Raw genomic sequence first — 20,303 nt, forward strand, 5'->3', positions numbered from 1 at the left:
AAGACTTAGTCCTGATTAAAAATATCGATTTTTTTTTTCTTCCTACTATTTCAATTTGACGCACAATTTAAGAGGATTAACATAGTGCGTGACGGTTCAGCAGTAAACTGGAATACTTTGCATTTAAGGCACAAATTATCATGGAATACATTTTTCCAAAACAATTTCCGCGTCTGCTTGCTTCCGAACCAGTCTGGTGAAGTTCTTAAAAAGCGCAGAAGAGGGCAGTGTTGCTCAAAGTTGGCATCGTGACACGAGTGTCGGTCTCAGGGGCGGGCTGGTAAGTGTTCACCAATGACCTTTTGGCGCCCGCTTTTTCGTGTCAATCGAACCAATCAAACTTTATTGATACAGCCCTTTTCATACATAAAAAATACAACTCAAAGTGCTGATCAGTTCAAACATATCAAATCGCCCAAATGATTTGTCAAGTAGGTTACATACATGGCCACCCAGGTGCGCCCGTTTGCAAAAAAAATAAAAATAAAAATTAATTTGCAGGCACGCCGAGGACCCCGAAAATGTGATTACTCGAGCGAATGAACACAGGCAGCGCTTCATTGCATGATCTTGTAAGTTGAGGGCTTGGTAGATTTGTAGTGGATAGCGCTACTTTAAGAACGGGCAAAAAAAGAGATGGAATCCTTTTTTTAAAAATTTTTCCAGCGCCTGCACCTCCGAACGAACTTCCTGGTTTCCTTCAACCAATCAGACAATATCAAGATAAACTTGTTTAAGCAATTATTAAACGGAATATAACCTAGGGAACTGTAACGCAAAATAATATAATGCTCAACTATAAAATGAAAATAATAATTGAAGATAAGCTTACAATCTACCAATTTCTGTCTGGCTAGCGATCTATCGCTTTCTCTCCCTCTCTAGCTAGCTAGCTAGCTAGCTAGCAAGCTGCTCTATATGTAAATATTTTCAAACGTTTGACCGTCTTCTTTAATGGAAAAAGCACGGCAAAGCGTGCGCGTTATTTATGAATGAGCACACGAGTGCGCGTTCACGCCGTGAGTACGCGGCAGCTGCGGGCTAGCTGTGACGTCACAGGAAGCGGTGGGTTGAGTCCCAACGCCAACCTGACAGCGGCGACGACGACAGGCAGGCAGTCTTCTTCTACTCTGCGGCGCTCAGCGAGGGTCCGCATCTCCCCTCTCTCTTGCCTGGACTGCACCCAAAAGCCGGACGCCTTGGACTTCCAACGGGATTCTCTTCGGACGGAACGTTCCCGGTAAGGCAGCGCTGGAGTGAGTGAGCGAGCGGCGTGCGTGCGTGCGCGCGCGCGATCGTGCAGCGGCGGCGGCAGGAGCATCGCAGTGATGCAGAGCGGAATGGAACGCGCGTCGTTGCAGTTTGCTCAGCCGTGCGTGTTGATGCGTAATGCAAGGACGGCACCAGCCGGCCGGCTGGCCAGCACGTCCGCCTGCCGCGCCGCGCCGGGCCCTCCATCCATTAGCAATCACGCCAACGTCTAATGACAACATGGCAACGCGCAGCTGGGCTTCGCACTCGTCCAGGCATTCCGCTTTTCATACCGAGTCTCGACATGCGCACTGGGTGGGTGGCTCACAAATGGCCAACGCCGTATTGCGCTTGCCTGCATGCTCGATGTTGCCTTCGTGCTTACTTTGGGGGCTGGGATTTGATGGCGATATCGCGAGACTGCTCGTTTCGGGGTTAGAACGCGCGCCCCGTTCAGAGGGGGGGGGGGGGGGGCTGCGTTTTTTATAAACCAGATGAAAGATCCGCTCGGAAATGTGATGGAGCGCATCGTTTCTCTCACGTCGCGTTGGCTGATCCGCGAGGAAAACAACGAGCGTGTGAAGACCAAAAGAAGTTCAAGTCACCTTGTGGAGTCTTATGACTTGGCTCAAAGTCTGAAAGAAGCAATTTGCTGATATTGAATGGACTCAAGTGTTGGGAGGGAAAAGTCAATTGACGGACGTGAATGCTTCTTATTTGGATTGTTTTTATTTTTTTTAAGTTTTTTTTTGTACTGTATGTTGGAAATAGTGAAATGAATAATGATCGTGAATGTCTGTTTTTTTTTCATTATCTTCAGTGGTGTCGTTGAATAACTCGGTTTTGTTTATCACATCGGTTACAAGCAACGTGGTTTACCCCAGGTCAAAAATGACAATTTCTTGAAATATAAAAAAAACGACGTGCAGGAATGGCAACATTGTTTTCCGCAGGTGCAGTAACCAGGCAATAAGACAAAAATATAACGTGCAGCTCGGCTGTTTTTTCGCGGAGGGCCGCTGAAGCCGAATGTCAGCGAGTGACGGAGCTCAGCCGGCTTTGATGGCTTTTTTGGGTCGCGCTTTGCTAACCCGGCTGCGCCGTTACATAAGCTGCACGTTTGCAACTCGGCGGCCCGCAACACGCGTGCGAAGGGAAAAGATGGCAAGGACGACGACTTCGGGGCTTCTGCTCCCTTTGGCTTTCAAATTTTTGATCCTGTCTGGAGGGAATCAAGACGTGGATGGCGACAAATTTCTTGAATTTCAATGTGTTGGTGTTTGGCCCCAGTGGCCCTCGCACATCCCATCCTGCCGACTTGGGGCCCCCCTGGCTCTTATCTTCAGCCAACGCTCTTGACGTCGGCTCTTAAACGGGACCGTCAAACCCTTTTCAAGTCCAAGCGTCTTTCATTCGAGGCAGCCTAACATTCATTCATCTTCCGAGCCGCTTGATCCTCACTAGGGTCGCGGGGGCTGCTGGAGCCTATCCCAGCCGTCTTCGGGCAGTAGGCCCTGTATCGGTTGCCAGCCAATCGCAGGGCACACAGAAACGAACAACCATTCGCACTCACACTCACACCTCGGGACAATTTAGAGTGTTCAATCAGCCTGCCATGCATATTTTTGGAATGTGGGAGGAAACCGGAGCACCCGGAGAAAACCCACGCACAGGGAGGCCGGAGCTGGAATCGAACCCGGTACCTCTGCACTGTGAAGCCCACGTGCTAACCACTGGACTACCGGGCCGCCCAGCCTAACATTAAGCAACTTTTTTTAACAATCGTTTGTTTTCGGACTTGACTTTGGAGTCAGCCAATCCTCCACGAAGGGTCCCCAGTTGCTCCAGAATGCCGCCGCTCACCTTCTTGACTGCTACTCGTAAGAGCGAGCACGCAAGTCTTACTCTTTAATGTGAGAGAGAGACGGAGAGAGAGAGAGAGAGAGAGATTGCGCTTGTGCAAGTCGTTGAGGTGAATATTTCCACTCATCCGTGTTTGAATTCGGGCACGCAAGGTGCGTCACGGGCAAGTGGGGCTTTGTGGAAAGGGGCCGTGAACTCTCTCCGAGTGTTCTGTGTTTGTGAGAGCTAAACAAAGCAGCCGGCTTTGACACGGGCTTCCTGATTTACGGCGTGGGAGGGGTCACCTGGCAGAGAGAGCACATAGAAAAAAAAAAATGTACCCCCCCCCCACCCCCCCTCGCCTGCCCCCAATGCATCTGTCCTCCGAAAAGGGAACTTGCGGTGCTGCTTGGATGCAAATATTGCTTTGTGGCTGGGTGGCGTCCAGCTCGTTTTGCCTTCGGTTCGCAAAATGTAACGTAAAGTATAGCCGGCCCAATTATTTCTTTAGTTTTTGCAGCAGACTGCCGGCAAGTCGAAATTGAAAGTTTTGGGAGACTGGCACTGGACCAGGCCAGCAATCGCTAACCTTTGCAGAGAATTGACGGTCATTAGAATGCAGGGGGGTGGGAGCGAAAAACCCTGTCTGCAGTCTCAGTTGGGGTCCCAATTAGCTAAGGTAGCCCAGTGTAAAAATATGATTTTCACGCCTCGATGGGCGAGACATGCCTGGCTCAAAGGGACTGCTTTGAATTGGTTTGAAGCTGAACAAACAGCCCCCCGCACCACCCCCCCACAGCCCCATCTATATTGGGACGGATTCCCAATCACATTGGATGGCTTGAGAGAAATCGGGTTCAATAACGGCTTGGTGTTACCTCGCACGCTTTTCGGGGGGAACTTCTCTTTTCTTTTTTTTTTTTTTTTTGGTCCCGTTTGAGCTGGAACATTCCGAGGGGGGAGTGGATGAGGGTGTTTGTTTTGGCTTCCAGGAAATGTTCAGAGCCCGGAGACAAACGGCTGATAATGAAGCCCAAACCGGGTGGATGGAATCAACAGATAGGAAGCCGGCCTGTTCTTCTTTTTGACTTAATTCCATATGAATGTGGAATGGGAGGGTTGTGCATGGCCTAAAACAGAGAGGGGGTTGGGGGGGTAACCCTGTTTTGACCAAAAATCTATTTTTCAAGCAAACGACCTCCCGAGATCGAGCCGTTCCCTTTGCAGCATCTTCAGTGCAAGATCAGCATTGGTTGAAAATGCTTCTCCCGGCACTCCAGATTGACATTCTTTGCCAAATCGGAGATTTTTGTACACAAAACAAACTTTGAATGAGAATAAAAATAAGAGAGAAATCTGGATGGTGGCAGCAGGTGATCACATGACATCGCTTGTCCAAGTAATGCTGCGGGAAATTGAGTTCGCTCCGTAGTCAACGTGCGACTGTCGGGACAGGACGTCATGCACGCTTCATTTTGTGCAGAATTAAAAAAAAAAAGTATCCTTATGTCTTGAAACGTGGTTGATTTTTTTTCAGGTTTTAATGAATGCGTTTAATTTTATGTCTTGAGTTTGTGAAAACATTTTTAGTTTTCGCTCCTGAAGGGTTGAATGAGTCTGCATTTGAAGTGGTTGGGTTGCACACCTCCAAGGAGGTTTAGAAGCACTGCGCAAGTTGCGATCACACACCCCTGAGCGCTTACGACATCCGGTGATGCGTGACGCCGTTTTCAACACGGCCAGGACGGCCTAAAACCACTTCAAGCCATCTTCTATCCGCGCGACGAGCCACTTTGCGGGTGCAGCGCGCGATGGGGCCGGGTTTATTTTTAACCGGCGTATTTTTATCAAGCCGTTTGTATAATTTTTCCCTTGCGCAGACGAGGGGGGCCCCGGGAACAGGATCCCTTGGCCCTTGAAAAATCCTGGGACTCTTAAGCCCTCCAAAGTCAACTCTCGATACGGACTGCGGAACTACGGGCCGGGAAACGTGCACCCCGGTGACATCACGCGGCGCGACGACCGCGACGGTCTCATTCAAAGAGAGAAATCATCCACGGCACTGAGAAGTTTTGGCAACAATTTAGAACTGGCGCACCTGTTAAGGCTTTGCGATATCCAGCGACAAATGATTGCGATCGCTAGATCAGGACTTCCTTCCGGCCACGCCCATTTGGTGTCCGATGCCATTTCCACCCAACGGGCTAAAATCCGACAGGTGGCAAAATTTTAGCGCCGTCCAAATCCGATGACGTCCTCTCGCTCGATGTTCAGGTGAAAACTTGAAGCGCGAAGTGGCGTCCGCTGAAAAATCGTCCTTGGCGAGCGATCGTCCTTGGCGAGCGATCGTCCTTGGCGAGCGATCGCCTGCGATTAAATGCCGCCCACTCGTAATTTTGTGCTGACTTTTTGACGTGGTTAAAGTGTTCACGGTTGATGTGAAAAACGTGATTGCAATTCCATCTCGTTTTGGGGGAGGAATCAAACGGTTTCTTGGGGGACCCCCTCTCCTCCAGAGAGAAGATTTATCACCCGGCGCCGCCCGATCCCGCGGCTTTTCCCGTCAGCGCCGCAGACCCCCGGTGCGGACTTTCCGCTCTTGTCTTTCCACGGTGGCGTGCACGTTGGGAACGCGTGCTCGAGCAAGTTTGCTCCACGATCGATCGCATGGCCGCCATCTTTGACGGGCCGTCGGACGGTTGAAGGAGGCGTGGCTCTCGCATCTGCTCGGGAAGGCTTTTGTTTCCCCGAGGCATCTGGCGGCTCCGTTCTCACGTGTCCTCGTGGCGTTTGGAACGCGGCGGATGCCGATATACTTTTCGTTTGTTTAGCCTTTTCGCAGGCATGCGGGAGGGACGAGCACATGTGCGGCCGACCCCGGGGGAACAGTCCGCTCGCTATATTTGGTATGTTTGGCGGAGAGGAAACGCTCGGAGGGGAAGCTGTTTCCGAGCCGATCCTTCCTCTTTCGCTTTTCCGCCGCGTGTTGTGAGTTTTTCCCAATTGCTCGTTGATCTCTTTGTCCTGGAAATCGGGAGGGAAAGGCGAGCTTCAAAACGCGCTGCGCCCGACGGCCGGCCCGGCACCCGTTGCCATTTCAGAGAAGACGAGATCGAGTTCCAAGCTCAACTTGTACTTGGAAGTCAAGCCACCCCAAAACCTTGCGATGGTTTCCTTACCATATCCCTGACTGTTCCTTGCCGTTGCTTCAAAGCGGTTTCGTCACTTGAGATCCAAAATCCAGCGCGGCGGGCCCGCGGTTGCCGGCGCGTCGCGCTTGGCTTTACTTGACCCCGAAAGATCAACGTTCTGGTACGAGCGCGGCTCTCGGACTTTTCGGGGCTTCGCTCGGCGTGCGTGGGATTTGCCTTTGTTTGAATTGAGGACACTCATCTTTTGTTTGGATCGAATCCCGCCGCTCTATTTGCGCTTTTGTGCGCTCGCATCGTCTCTCGAGTGATGTTTTGGTGGACTTTGACTTGACTCAAGTGAATTGCAACCGGGAGGGGCTGGTTTGCCGGAGTTCAATTCTGGAATCCGCTTTCATGAAGAATCCATTTTGGTCCTTCGGAAATGACGACATCCCGCGCCCGAGAGCGAAATTCCCCGTTCAAAAGTTTTGGAACGATGAGGCCGAGTCCTTTTTTTTTGCGGCATTTGGAAAACATTTCGGTCTGACCACGTCAGATAAAAAGCTCAACGGCTCAGCGTGAAGCCTTTGACATTTGAAACGTGGATTATTCTCCCGATTCAAAAAAAGATTTGGGTTGAGTTGCAGGTGTGATGAGACATCAAATGAAACCAGCCAAGCCCGTGTGTGTGTGTGTGTGTGTGTGTTAGAACAACAATCAAGTGTGAAGCTGAGAGCAAATGGAAACCACCGTCATGACAAACGGTTGCCAGCGGAGGCAGTGTTGCATCGCTGTGGATTTGAGATCAATTAGGACCTTGGCTGGCACGGAGACAAATGAGGAAAGCATTTTGTTTGTAAAAATGAATGAATTGTCTTTCCTCGCAGCAGTTTGATGGAGAAAAATGTTGACTCGTTTGGGAGAAATCATTTCATAGTTCATAGATGACGGGCCACAAATGGCCCCCTGAGCCACAGTTTGGACACGGCGGTGCGCAACCATATTTGCTTTCCAATTATTCTCATTGGAACGTCTTGCAAAAGCGATGCAACGAAATGATCAACTGCTAGCAAGCGTCGAATCGCTGTTGTTTGATGTTGACAACTTTATAGAACAAGACTCCCATCGACATGTTTCTTTGTGTCGCTAAAAGAAATATGCAACGCGTGGCTGCTGGAAGTCTCCCGTTTTAAACTTGGCCTCTTCCCAAATGGTCCGTACGTTTTTTTTTAGCTCAATTTTTGAATTTGCGATCTTCTCTTCCAGGTCGGCGGCTGTTAAATCGTTCAATATGGCCGACAGGAAGGAGGCGAGCGTCGGGAAGAAGGGCCTGGCGGCCCTGGTGCTCCTGTGCGCTCTCACGGCGGTAGGGCAATTTTTCACGCTTTCCGTTTCATCACTCGGGTGCGACGTCTTCAAACGATTGAACGGCTTCCTTGAATCGTCAATGCATGCGCGACGGCTTCGTCTTCCACGTCGCCTGGGAGAGGAACTGCTCTCGTGCGGCAAATAGCGTCATCTTTGCTGCGCGTCGAGCTGCCCGTTTGCTAGCGCCGCGCTAATTTCCGCCACATCCGATGAATCAAATGTACTGGCGGCTCGGACCGAGTGGACCCGGCTTGACTTGGACCGGATCAAAGCAGACCCGACGACAGCCCGGCCTCACGCGGATGCGCATGGAATTATTCCCGGTCATTGTCGTGCGTGTCCCTCATCCAGCGCCGGAACGCGCGCCGCGCTTTCATCTCCTTGCAGGTACGCGTGACGGCAAGTCTGGAGGTCAACGAAAGTCAGCAGCAGCAGCAGCAGCCGACCAACGTGTACCACGACATGGGACACACCAGGAACAAGATCGTCACGGCCCAGTTTGAGTGCTACCAAAAGATCATGAAGGACAACCCTTCCGACCAACAAGGTAACCGGCCGTTTTCCAACCGAGGGACGGCGCGGAGCCCAACCTCGGCTTTTTTCGTCTTCCCTTGTGATTTTCAGAGCCCACCTGCAACCGCACTTGGGACGGCTGGTTGTGTTGGGATGACACCAAGGCTGGCGTCATTTCGGAGCAGCACTGCCCGGACTACTTCCAGGATTTTGATCCTTCCGGTTAGTCGTCGGCGTTTTTTTCTTCTGGTTCCATGGACACTGAGGAGGGGCAGATAGTGATGTGGTTTCCTCTTTTTGTCTGCAGAGATGGTGACAAAGATTTGCACCGACAGCGGCCAGTGGTTCCTGCACCCAGAGAGCAACCGCACGTGGACCAACTACACGCGCTGCAATGAACACACCAGCGAAGGAAGAGTGGTAGGCAGGACAAAAAAAATCGATCCAAAATCCACTCGATTGCAAAGGTCCGCCATCTTATGGGTCCAGGACCACCCATGTAACGTGTCCTCGGGGGCGTTTTTCAACGGGTAGTCATGTCATGGAAGAGCTCGTTTGTGAAATTCGGGTGTGGACATTCATTTGGCACAGCTTTTGAGTGGAAGAGAAAGATTAGGGCCAGTCTCGCCTCGTCACATTGATTGATTGCGAGGGAGGAAAATCCGACGCGTTGCAAGTCGGACGAGCTTAAGACACCGTCCCCGGGTGTGAGGAAAGGTCATGATGTAGTTCATCCCGCAGATATCCCGCTCCAGCGATGCAATGGATGAGTAACATTCCCAATGCGTGTCATGATTTATTTTGCGAGCAAAAGCCGTTTCTTCAGGTTTTTGGGGTTTTTTTGTGAAAGGCGTCTCGAAAGAAAACAAAAGCTTTGTTTTGTTTTTCGCGGGTGAATATAATATCCGAATCCATTTGAATGTCGGCGGGTCGCGTTGAAAGTAACCGTTTTGCCTCCCTCCCCCCCCCTTGCAGACGGCGATGAATCTTTTCTACTTGGCTCTCATCGGACACGGGCTCTCCCTGACCTCCCTCTTTGTCTCTCTCGGGATCTTCTTCCACTTCAAGTGTGTCATCGTTTCTTCGGTTCTTCGGACTCAACCGCCGCGCGCATGGAATGAACCGAAACCCCTTTCTTTTTTTTTTGTGCACTCCCCCGCAGGAGTCTGAGTTGCCAGAGGATCACGCTTCACAAAAACCTCTTCTTCTCCTTTGTCCTCAACTCCGTCATCACCATCATTTGGTTGACGGCTGTGGCGAACAACCAGGAACTGGTGCAGAGGAATCCGGTGAGTGAAACGCGGCACTCACGGTTATCTTCAAACGGGCGTTTGCGTCACATTCCCCCCCCACCACCCCCTCAGCAACTGTGCTCTATGTGGGCGCCGTATTTCAAGATGGCTTATTACGCAATGTTTACACGATGGAAAACAAATCCAGGGTGTCTTTTTGCAAAACGACTTTTCCATTTTATGAATTCCGGTCCAGCCTGCATGCTCATGTCGCACTCAGGGGATGGGGGCGGTTCCATCTCATGTGAAAGTCAACTTTTGTTACCTTGACAACGGAGGAGAAGGGGGGGGGCAGAGCAAGGGTGTTGTGACAAAGCAGTCAAACCTGGTTACAACGTTCCTCGAGGGACATGACGAATGCATACGTTACAACGATCGACCATCGTCACCGTTTCCGATAAAATGATGTCGAATAAAATCGTGAATATTGCGAAGCGTCAAAACGTGAAGGCGTGATAGAGTGCGGAGGGGAGCCGCTCCTCATCCACCTCGTTAGATGAGGTGGCTCGGGCATCTGCCTCCTCGGTGAGGTGTTTCAGGCATATGCGGCGGAGAGACCACGTCTCCCCACCTGGCCCACAAGTGGCTCGCGATAAATCTTGCGACTTTTTGCGGTGCCTTTTGGAGACCGTCTTCATGAGCAGGAAGCCGCCGGATTTTCACTGGCGGGGGCTGCACTTCGGCAGCAAGCCCACACCGGCGTACAACGCGGCTTTGCTCGCTTTCGGATTCCGGCAGTCGCTTGAGTGGACTTGGCCCAGATTCCTTCCCAAGACACTGCTGAGAGAGCGAGCGAGATTTGGAATCCCGATATTTAGAATCCAAGCTGTACTCGCCGCGTTCTTCACGCCGGAGCCTTTTTTTGCGCAAAGACTCCCAAAGAGAATGACGTGGTTTGCGCGGCGTTTGCTTTTCTCCCGTCAGACGAGCTGCAAAGTGTCCCTGTTCATTCATCTCTACCTCTTCGGTTGCAATTACTTCTGGATGCTGTGCGAGGGCATTTATCTGCACACGCTCATCGTGGTGGCCGTGTTTGCCGAGAAGCAACACCTCATGTGGTACTATCTGCTGGGCTGGGGTACGTCGCCGCGCACGCTTTTTTGCCTCGTCGCCTGCTGCTGAAACTGCTACTGCAACAACTGTTGTCCTCCCCCCTCCTGCCCCCCCAGGTTTCCCTCTTATTCCCACTTCCATCCACGCCATTGCCAGAAGTTACTACTACAACGACAAGTAAGGGAGGAAGCTTTGGTTTCTTTCGTAGCTGCACAATTTGTGCTTTGCGTGAGATGAAAATGAAATAGCATCGCCGCTATTCTGCCCGTCACGATACGTCGCCGACGTGGATAAATTGACCAGAGAAAACAAGGCGCTGCTTTTTGGATTCATTCGCTCAAACCGGAGCCTTTCCCCTGGCACCGCTGATGAGCTGTAACAGTCCACCAAAGTGCCCTGAGATAGCGGCGGATGTGTCTAAAATACATTTTCCCATTGGGTTGGGAGGGGGGTGGGGGGGTTGTCTTCGGGATCCCAAATGGCCATTGAAAAACAAAACAAATAAAACAGACGGATAGTCGGAGGGGGCGGCCCGGTAGTCCAGTGGTTAGCACGTGGGCTTCACAGTGCAGAGGTACCGGGTTCGATTCCAGCTCCGGCCTCCCTGTGTGGAGTTTGCATGTTCTCCCCGGGCCTGCGTGGGTTTTCTCCGGGTGCTCCGGTTTCCTCCCACATTCCAAAAACATGCGTGGCAGGCTGATTGAACACTCGAAATTGTCCCTAGGTGTGAGTGTGAGTGCGAATGGTTGTTCGTCTCTGTGTGCCCTGCGATTGGCTGGCAACCGATTCAGGGTGTCCCCCGCCTACTGCCCGGAGACAGCTGGGATAGGCTCCAGCACCCCCCGCGACCCTAGTGAGGATCAAGCGGCTCGGAAGATGAATGAATGAATGAATGAATAGTCAGAGGTTTTTTTTTTTTTGTCTTCTGTTTTTTAACCTCGGGGCTCTTGCCTATTTTTATAACAGCCATGAAAAAAAAATGCTCCTCCTTCGAAGCATCTCGCGAAATCGCATTTGCCTCAAAGCCGACGACATGCCGGGCGGCTTCGCACGCCGCCCGCCGCGCCAATTGTGAATGATGCTTCCCCTTCCCTTGTTGTGTGTGTCTTGTGCACATTAGCTGTTGGATCAGCTCCAAAACATCACTCCTCTATATCATCCACGGTCCCATCTGCGCCGCTCTCCTGGTAAGGACCTCGTCGATTAATCGTCTCGATCGCAAAACCGCAGACAACAACAAGTGATCCGTCCACCCAAACGGATGCGTATTATTGATTTGATGGGGCCGAGCGGTCCGAATCGGCCGGCGACTGACGCTGGCGGAGCGGGCTTTTGCTCCCCCAGGTCAATTTGTTCTTTCTGCTGAACATCGTGAGAGTGCTCATCACCAAGCTCAAGGTGACCCACCAAGCCGAGTCCAGCCTCTACATGAAGGCGGTGAGGGCCACCCTCATCCTGGTTCCGCTTCTGGGCATCCAATACGTCCTGCTTCCCTACAAGCCCGACGGGCGGGTCTCCTCGGAGATCTACGACTACGTCATGCACATCCTGATGCACTACCAGGTGAGAGCGCTGAAGAGAGCCCGCAAGAGAAAGGCTTTGCGTCGCTCTTGGCTTCTTCAAACGTCTTTTGCTCGAATGCCGTGGATTTCTCTGCACTGTGTTGCATGGCCGTAGAGCAGAGGCGGCAAACTCGTTTCTTTCGAGGGCCGCATCGTAGTCTGATGCTATTTTAGCAAGAAACGTAAACTTGATGCACACGTTGTAATTTGCTTTTGTGGGTCGCATCATATGACGCTGCGGGCCAGATGTGGCCCGCGGGCCTTGGGTTGGAGAACCGCACAGTAGAGTCTCCTCTAAAACCGAAAATAGGCGGGGGTCACGCGACCCGACCTCGTTTGCGAAAGCTTCTTTATTTATTTATTTTCGCCTTTGCATTTGCCGATCGTACTTTGGGCTCAAAGTACACGTCGAGCATGTCCTTTGTTTCTGTCATGGGCAGCAGGAAGGAAGGTCGAAATTACGCGAGCCGAGAAGCGTCGAAGTCGGCGGGCTCCGGGCCGACTCGTTATCTGATCGCCTCGAGCGTTTCCAGGACGGTCGGGGCGGTGCAGGAAGCGCCTCGTATGCAAGAAGCTTAATGGCCTAAACAAAGTCTCTGCCGGAGATCTCGATTGTTATCGCGGCCGACGTTGTGTTTATCCTACCGGTCCTCTCATGGCCTTTTCGTTTGTTTGTGTTTCAGGGTCTGCTGGTCGCCACCATCTTCTGCTTTTTCAACGGAGAAGTAAGAGTTGACCCCTTTTCTTGTATCCTACCGAATATCACCAAAAAAAAAAAATTCACCAAACCGATTCCTTACCGCATTTGTCCGGCAAGGTCCAAGCGGTTCTACGGCGGCACTGGAACCAGTACAACCTGCAGTTCAGCAGCAGCGTGGGAAACCACTCGGACGCCCTGCGCTCGGCCTCCTACACGGCTTCGTCCATCACCGAGGTGCAAGGCTGCTACAGCATCGACGGCCACTCGGATTACATGAACGGCAAAGGAAGCCACGACGCCGACGCCGCCGTCCTCAGGTCAGAAAACACCTTTGCCTGACCGCCACGCGTCTTGCCGCTGCGGCTCTGACGGCGCCTCGCCTGCGACCGCTGAGACGGGACCTTGTTCGGAGATGAAGGGAGGGGGGGGGGAGGAAAACCCCGACATTCTACTCGCCGCTCCCGGGCCCATTTACAGTCATGTCATTTCCACAAAGCCTTGGCTGACATTGCATCGATGGCCGTGAATGCTTTTGACCTGGATAGTGCCAAACCTTTGCCTGCCTCCAGTGCGAAGGTCCTCGCTGTTGAATCGACTTCTTCCGACAAATCGCTCATCTTGTGTTGTTGCAAGAGTAAAAAACCAAAACCCCTGACATCAGTTTCACGAATCGGCGTGAAATTGGCTGCGCGTGTCCATCATCAACGACACGTGTCAAAGACTCAAGAGCCCTTGCGGGAGATGGAACAGGAAGTCGGCCATTTTGCCGTGCATGAGAGAAATTTCTCGGCTCGTCCTGTGACAAACTCCTACGAGGGAATTCGCCTGCCCAATTGGACAGATGGGCTGGGCGCCATTTGTTGCCTGCAGCAGACATATTCCACGGTGCGAGCTCAACAATTTACTGCCACAGAAAGTGGAGCATATCGCACACAACTCCAAAAAATAGAAAGAAAAAAAAAATCCCCTGACGACATAGGACCGATGGAGTGGGCATTTCTAGTAGAGAGGGGAAAGTGAAGCTTCAACTTTGCTTCATGAACAGGCTGTTGTATTTTATTTCAGACTCCTCTTCATGGCACTGTTGCTTTAAGTAAAGAAGAAATGGAAAGTGAAGAGAGCGTGCCATCTCGCGTGGTCAAAAATGCCAACAACTGCTTCATGAAGCAAATTTCAAGCTTGGTCATAAATGCCAACAACTGCTTCATGAAGCAAATTTCAAGCTTCATTTTCCCATGAGGAATTTCTCCCCGAACAAGATGCAGAGAAAAAGTCTCATTGTCCCATCCATGAAACCGAAGAGAAAGTCGGCCCTTTTGGTGTGACGCTGCCATTTTGGGTGTCGTTTTGTGGTGTCATTTCAAGGATTCACCATTTGGCTCTTCTTTTGCTTTCCCGCGCACCGCACGGAACAGATGTTCCATGTCATAATATATTCGTATGATATCAATATATTCATGTTAATTTATCCCCGGTTATTCTTGTCGATACAAATAGCATTACTGTATTTATTTGCGCTGTCGATAAGCTTTCTCATTTTCGACGGTATACGGCCTACCTTCTTCAGCATCGACGCTTACGAAGCGGCCGGATTTTGTCACGAGTATTGGCTCAGAAGCCGAAGTAGCGGTCATGTTGAAGGTCGGCTAGGGACCGATGCTCATCGCCAAAGTTTTGCGCGCAAAGCAACGCTTGCCTCGTCATCTCGGTTTGATGACCGGAGAGGGACAAAAATGTGCCACTGAATTCACGCGCTCATGCACGCTCGCAGGAAGTCGCCATGTTGGAATGAGACAAAAGTTTGTGATTCTTTTGTCGAAGGCCGCACTGGGGCGCCGTATGATGAAAGAGGCGCTTGTAAATAGCTTGCCATACACGTGACTTTTGGATCGCAGAATGTCCTTTTATATTTGACGTCGTACAAGAAAGAAGAAAAGCGAGCGTTCATATTCTATGGAAGCGCGGATATGTGTGTGTTTTCGTGTGTTTGTGGTTTACACTTGCGGTATTTCCAAGTGAAGTCTTGCAGGCAGCGGCGAGTGCGATGGGACGAGGGCACCCGCCGCGTGCTTTTGCCACGGCCTTCGCATGTTGAACGGAGGGCCTCTCGCCGCTTCTCCGTGGGCCGCCATTTTCTCGGGCAACATCCTCAAAGTCACGGGTGTCCAAGTGGAGGCCCGAGGGCCAGATCGGAGCCCGCAGCGTCATTTTGTGTGGCCCGCAAAAGCAAATCATATCTGTCAACTTGCTTTGAATCTCGCTGAAAAAAGATTTCAAATTATCATGTCAATGAATACCATTGAGCTTTTGCACTCATTTTGTACCCCGATCGGTACAAAACGACTCGCTTGAAAAATAATCTGGCACCCCCACCCTGGACCTTGAGTTTCACACCTGTCACTTATCCCAAACTTTCACCGCAAGAGAGATTTTAATGTATTATTTTGGACACGATTCGAAAACAAAAGAGTCATGCTTCAAGTGTTCAATGAAAACAAAAACGAGTTTTTGACCTGTGCTGCCCAAAGGATGACAATTCATTGGTCGCTAGATGTTTAGTCAATTTGGGGCTACATATCGCGCTTTTATATGACACGACAAAGGGGTTACGATGTCCCGGCGACTCTTCTGATATGATGGCGAGAAAAAAAAGCATTTGGAACCATCCGGTCTGTCGTACATTTTTTTTGGGGGGGGGTGGGGGGGGTATACTGTACTGTATTGGACTTGAAGTGAGGAGGCCATTCTGCTTTTTGAATGTAACTGGCGGCGAATTCTGTGACGTGACAAAAAAATGTAGATTTGCATCCACAGTGTGTTTTTTTTTTTTTTTAATTCCGATTCCACTGAACTGTATAGCACACGACGTGTTTGTTGTTCCGAGCAGAATTAGCAATGAAGATTTTGTCTCGCTTCTTGACTTTATTGTGAAGGAATATCACGCGGCACCACTTTCTTACACTGACCGAATAAAAGGTCAACTCCAAGAGATGTTTCTTCTTGTCGTTCTTTGGCACTCTTGCACACAGTCTTTGCTCCACGTGACTTTTTTTCATCCTTTTGGAAGCAATTTACGAGTTTACGTACTCTCCGCTCCCAAGTGCAAGGCAACGAAAGGTCGTCATAGTTGAAGCTGCTTTCCGGGGTTCAGCTGTTCACGCACCTCCAACAGAGCCTCCCGCCACCGCTTCGTCCCCATGCGGAATTTCCTCTGACCCTTATCTCGCTGTTAAGCAATGCGGCTGGGAGGGAAGAGGCCCAAGGAGTAGTTGGGGGCGGGGGGCCTGGTGAAAAGGGGTCAATGAAGATGTTTCCTGTTGTTCTTTGGGAATAGAAATGTCCGTGCGGCTTTTCTGTCCCACGCCCGTGAAGCAAGTCATGGAAAATGTTGGCTGAAACCACAATTACATTCACAATTACAGTTTAGGGGGTTCCAATCACTTGCACTTGTTCCGCACGCAAAAAAGCAATCGCGGGTTTCCGTGAAAAAGCGCTTGAGGTCGCCCAAGGAACCGCAACACCAGCATCTCCCCCCCCCCCCTTTGGATTGCTCGGGCACCTGAGCGACTCGGATCCATAAACGTGTATGTTTGCCGAACGGATGAAGAATCCTGATTTTCCTTCAACATTCTGCCAAAGTTGCCAGATGTCGGTCGAGGCTTGCGGCCGCTCCTTCAAACCTTGGCGAGGTGTGACGAATCATCTCTCTCCGTCAGCACCAGGGAGCCACTCAAGGCGGCGTAGCCTCAAAAGCTTCCCGTCGGGGAAGAGGCGGCCTGTTGACGGAGCCCGGCGTTCGGCGCGTCAAAACAAAACGTCAAGGCGAGCCGCCGCTATCATTGGAGGAAACGTCTGGCCGGCTCGGCTCGGCTCGGCTAATGACTAAGAGGCTCCGACGGCCGCTCGGACGTCTTCCTGCAATTGTCTTGGAGATTTTCAACGTTTGCTGGAGCTTCTCCGCCCAAACCGAACTCAAAGCGCTCTGTCATCCAGAGTGCATTGGAAGAAAAACACGCGAGCAAAGTCAACGGTCGCCCAGCTTCCAAACATTCCATTGGAAGATAGCCCCCCCCCCTCCCCTCCGCAGAACGAGCTCCAAGCTTCCCAGTCCAGGGAGCCGTTCGAAGGACCCACTGGGGAAAATTCCATCACGTCTTCTTTGAAAGCTTTCAGAAATCCTCTTGACAAAAAGGACCAGCCTGGCATCCGTGACAGAAAATACCGTCTTTCCACTCAACGTCGCTATCTCTATCTCGTCGCTATGGTGCAATCCACCCTTGCGGAGACCGCCCCCCCCCACCCCCAAGATGGAATAAGGAAGGCGAAATGTCCACTAATTGTTGATCCTTGGGGTATTTCAGGCATGTCACAGACAGCTCTCTAACTCAAAACGCCCGCCGTCCATCTTCCAATCAGCGAGCTAAAGTGCGAGCGTTGCGCTCGCTCGAGGACGGAGGGTCGGCGCTCTAAAAATAGGAGTCAACTCGGAGGCCGAGCTCTTTTGTCCTGTGCGCTCGCAACGCCGGTCGGCACGGATGAGTCATCACAACAGTGAGTCACATGACCTCTGAGCCCACTTCAAGTGACGGTCGACTCGCACAAAACAACATTTGGAGAGATGATATAAAAAGCAGCAGCCACCTACGTGTCGAGTCAACACAGGCTGCGGGTGGGGGGGGGGGGGGCGGGGACTCTTCTCCACTCCCGGCGACGTCATCATTTGCGTTATAGTATATCCATATACAGTACAGTGAAACCCCGTTATGCGACCACCTCATTTAAACGACCACCTTAAAAATACGACCGGTTTTGTACAGTCCCAAATAGAACGCCTATGTATTGTATTGTATTGAAACCCTAGAAATGAGACCACCCCGGAATTCAGAATTGCGACCGCGATATCCGGTCCCAGGAAGCTATCGCCTCATAATTGCGACCAGGTGTGAAAATGGCAGCAAGCAAGAAGAGAATTGATTTGACCCTACAACAGAAAATTGAAGTTATTCGAGCCAGTGAGCAGCCAGGATCGAGCCAGCGAACATTGGCTGAGCGGTTTGGAGTTGGAAAAACTCAAATCCAAACCATTTTGAAGAAGAAACGGGAGCTCCTGTGCTACCGAAGTGAATAGGACGACGTGGACGAGCTAACTTGGCGATGGTTTCAGAAAGCGCGCAGCCAGAATATCCCTATCAGCGGACAGATGATCCAGGAACAGGCACGAGAATACGCCAAGGAGCTTAAAAAGGACGAAGTCTTTAAAGCGTCCAACGGTTGGCTGGATCGTTTCAAAACAAGGCACAACATTGGAGGCGCTAAGCTGTCAGGAGAGCGGGCCAGCGGTGATATGTAGTTTTTTTTCTCTTGCCTTATACATACATAGACTATTCAAATGCTTAAATTTCTTTTGTGTACAATACAGTTGCATGTACAATCCATCATTTATTACTCATTGTGTGTACATGACGCTACAGTATATTGTTGCATGTGAGCCACATTACTTCTGCATTATCATTACTGCATGCCACTTCAGAAATCAGACCACCCCGAAAATAAGACCACCTTGAGCAGTAACATAGGTGGTCTTATTTCTGAGGTTACACTGCACATATATGCATTCAGGGCCTGTTGTCCCAAAAAAGCTGGGAGCACGCCCGCAAGGAGTAGCGGATGAGAAAATGGATGGATGGAACTTTGTTTCATTTGCATCGGAGCGCCACGAAACCGGCAAAAGTTGGACTGCAGCATGCCAGCGACGACCCTCAGTCGACATCTGCTCAGCCGGTCGCTCCAGTCCCATCGATCACGGTTGCAGTCAAAAGGGCCCAGCCCACAGAGAGAGGAAGGAAGTCGCGGTGGCGGCCGTCTTCCTGGCCGGCTCCCCAAGTCATCGAGTTGAGCGGAGATCCCTGCCATCGATAATCCAATTAGCAAACCCGATTAGCCTCAAATGAGAGTTGTCGCCGGTCAATGTTTTCACCTTCACAAAATGACTTGAATGGCGTCAAGTGAGGGGACGAGAATGCCAGGAAAAAGGGCAGCAGCCCCTTTTTGGCCCCTCAGATTTAACCAATTACCTGGAAATGTGTTGTTTGGTTCACCGTGCTTAGATCATTTTGCGGGGCCGATCGTTTTTGTGGGCCGCCTAGTGTTGTCAACTCCTCAGTTAGGAAAGTAGCTATTGGCTGTCCTCCAAGTTGCCAACCTGTAGTTTTGTTCGCGTTCCATTTTGCATTGTACACACAAACTCTACGCCGGGGTGGGGCGGCTTTGCGGCCTTGAGCAAAATTCTGAACCCCCAGATGCGCGTCATCAGTCGGCGAACGAGCCAACGGTGCGAAGCGCTTTCTGATGAAGACGGCGTGTAACCTGACCGGGAGGACATTTTCACCAGCCAGTTTGTCACCCACTCCTGCAAGGGGAAATGTCCGGCCTGTGATCGAAGAGCATTCCGAACAAACGAATCCCAGACGGAAGCGCGGCCGCCTACGCGGGCCGGTCCATCGCAACTGCAGCGTCCGCACGCAACGGCACACGCGGCCGGCTGCTGAACTTGAGCCTTGCGGAACAGCTGAGCGCCTCCCGGCATCCGTTTGCCGAACCTTTTGTCACGCCGCTTCCTGTCAAGCGTTCGGGGTCGAGGAGGGCCTAGGAACACGTTACGCGCCGCACAATATGAAGAACAAAAGGGCACCGCACCGGATCCTGAAGGCCTGAAGATTTGTTTACGCGACCAGATGTATTAATATCGTGCCACAGAACGCCTCGAACCATTCCGAGCTATTTTTTGCATCTGGATAAAACAATCCCACCTCGGATGGATGAATCGGTGAAGGAAACAAAAGGAATGGCAACGACACAAATGGCTGCAAATCTCTTCGGCCTGACTTCTATTTCAAGCCGAGCCAGCGTAACGCTAAATCTGCATTTTGAGAATGGATTCCAATGGTGACGAAAGAATTGGAAAGTTTGGGGGGGTTCTGGAAAGCTTCGGCTCTGCAGCACTCATTTCCTGAAACGGAAGAGCTCGGTGCCCAGAGACTCGTTTGTTTTTCGACACGGGGTCATGTTCGTCCCCAGTTTCGCCATCAAGTGCGCCAAAAGCCACGTGAAACCCGTAAGCCCGAGTCGTCATATGCTTCGGTAAAGACAAGACGCGACCCATGTTTGAAAGTTCATTTGAAATACACGACAAACGAGATCGGTGCACAAAATCCATTTGGGGCCGAGGTTGGGACGGCGAGCGACGTGAAGATTTCCATTTGCTATATTGCAAGTTCGGATGGGAATGTTTCATCGCTAGTTTCTGAAATGGCTTCGTAATGATCCCTGAGGTACACCTTTATATCAAACAAGCAGCATGGAATCTGGGGAGTTATTGGATCCATCTGGGGAAATTTAGAACCCCCAAAAAAACAAACTTTTGGCTTGCAAACCAAGAAGGATCTCAACAATACTGCTTTCTTTTCTTTTTTTTCTTTTGTCTTTTTTTTTTATTTTTTATGAAGCCAGTCATCAACAACAGCAGCTGCAACATGTGTTATCTTGCGACCCGGTCTGAGGAAAAGTTCGGCGCAGGAAGGAAGCCATGTTG

At 51.0% G+C, this 20,303-nt stretch overlaps 1 protein-coding gene across 2 annotated transcripts; it reads left to right on the forward strand.

The window, feature by feature from the left end:
- The first annotated feature begins 992 nt into the window (after positions 1–992).
- calcrla (calcitonin receptor-like a) lies at positions 993–15,699 on the forward strand. Of its 2 annotated transcripts, XR_007965333.1 has the most exons (14): positions 993–1,240; positions 7,491–7,590; positions 7,980–8,139; positions 8,217–8,327; positions 8,413–8,525; positions 9,081–9,172; positions 9,268–9,394; positions 10,322–10,475; positions 10,567–10,627; positions 11,571–11,637; positions 11,795–12,013; positions 12,696–12,737; positions 12,830–13,846; positions 13,891–15,699. XR_007965333.1 is itself a non-coding variant. In XM_052082015.1 (13 exons), exons 1-13 carry the CDS (start codon positions 993–995, stop codon positions 13,049–13,051), a joined length of 1,716 nt encoding a protein of 571 aa, XP_051937975.1. In that variant the 3' UTR covers positions 13,052–15,699. The 2 variants fall into 2 exon arrangements, 1 of the variants encoding a protein (XP_051937975.1); XM_052082015.1 differs by having other exon boundaries at positions 12,830–15,699.
- Positions 15,700–20,303: the final 4,604 nt, after the last annotated feature.

The sequence above is a fragment of the Hippocampus zosterae genome, chromosome 12, assembly GCF_025434085.1.
Source record: "Hippocampus zosterae strain Florida chromosome 12, ASM2543408v3, whole genome shotgun sequence".
In the NCBI taxonomy this organism is placed as follows: Eukaryota; Metazoa; Chordata; class Actinopteri; order Syngnathiformes; family Syngnathidae; genus Hippocampus; species Hippocampus zosterae.

Coding starts and splice junctions, on each gene's coding strand:
- calcrla (XM_052082015.1), top strand. CDS start 993: ATGAGCACACGAGTGCGCGTTCACGCCGTGAGTACGCGGCAGCTGCGG. Junction 1,241..7,490: donor CTTCGGACGGAACGTTCCCG/GTAAGGCAGCGC, acceptor CTTCTCTTCCAG/GTCGGCGGCTGTTAAATCGT. Junction 9,395..10,321: donor AACTGGTGCAGAGGAATCCG/GTGAGTGAAACG, acceptor TTCTCCCGTCAG/ACGAGCTGCAAAGTGTCCCT.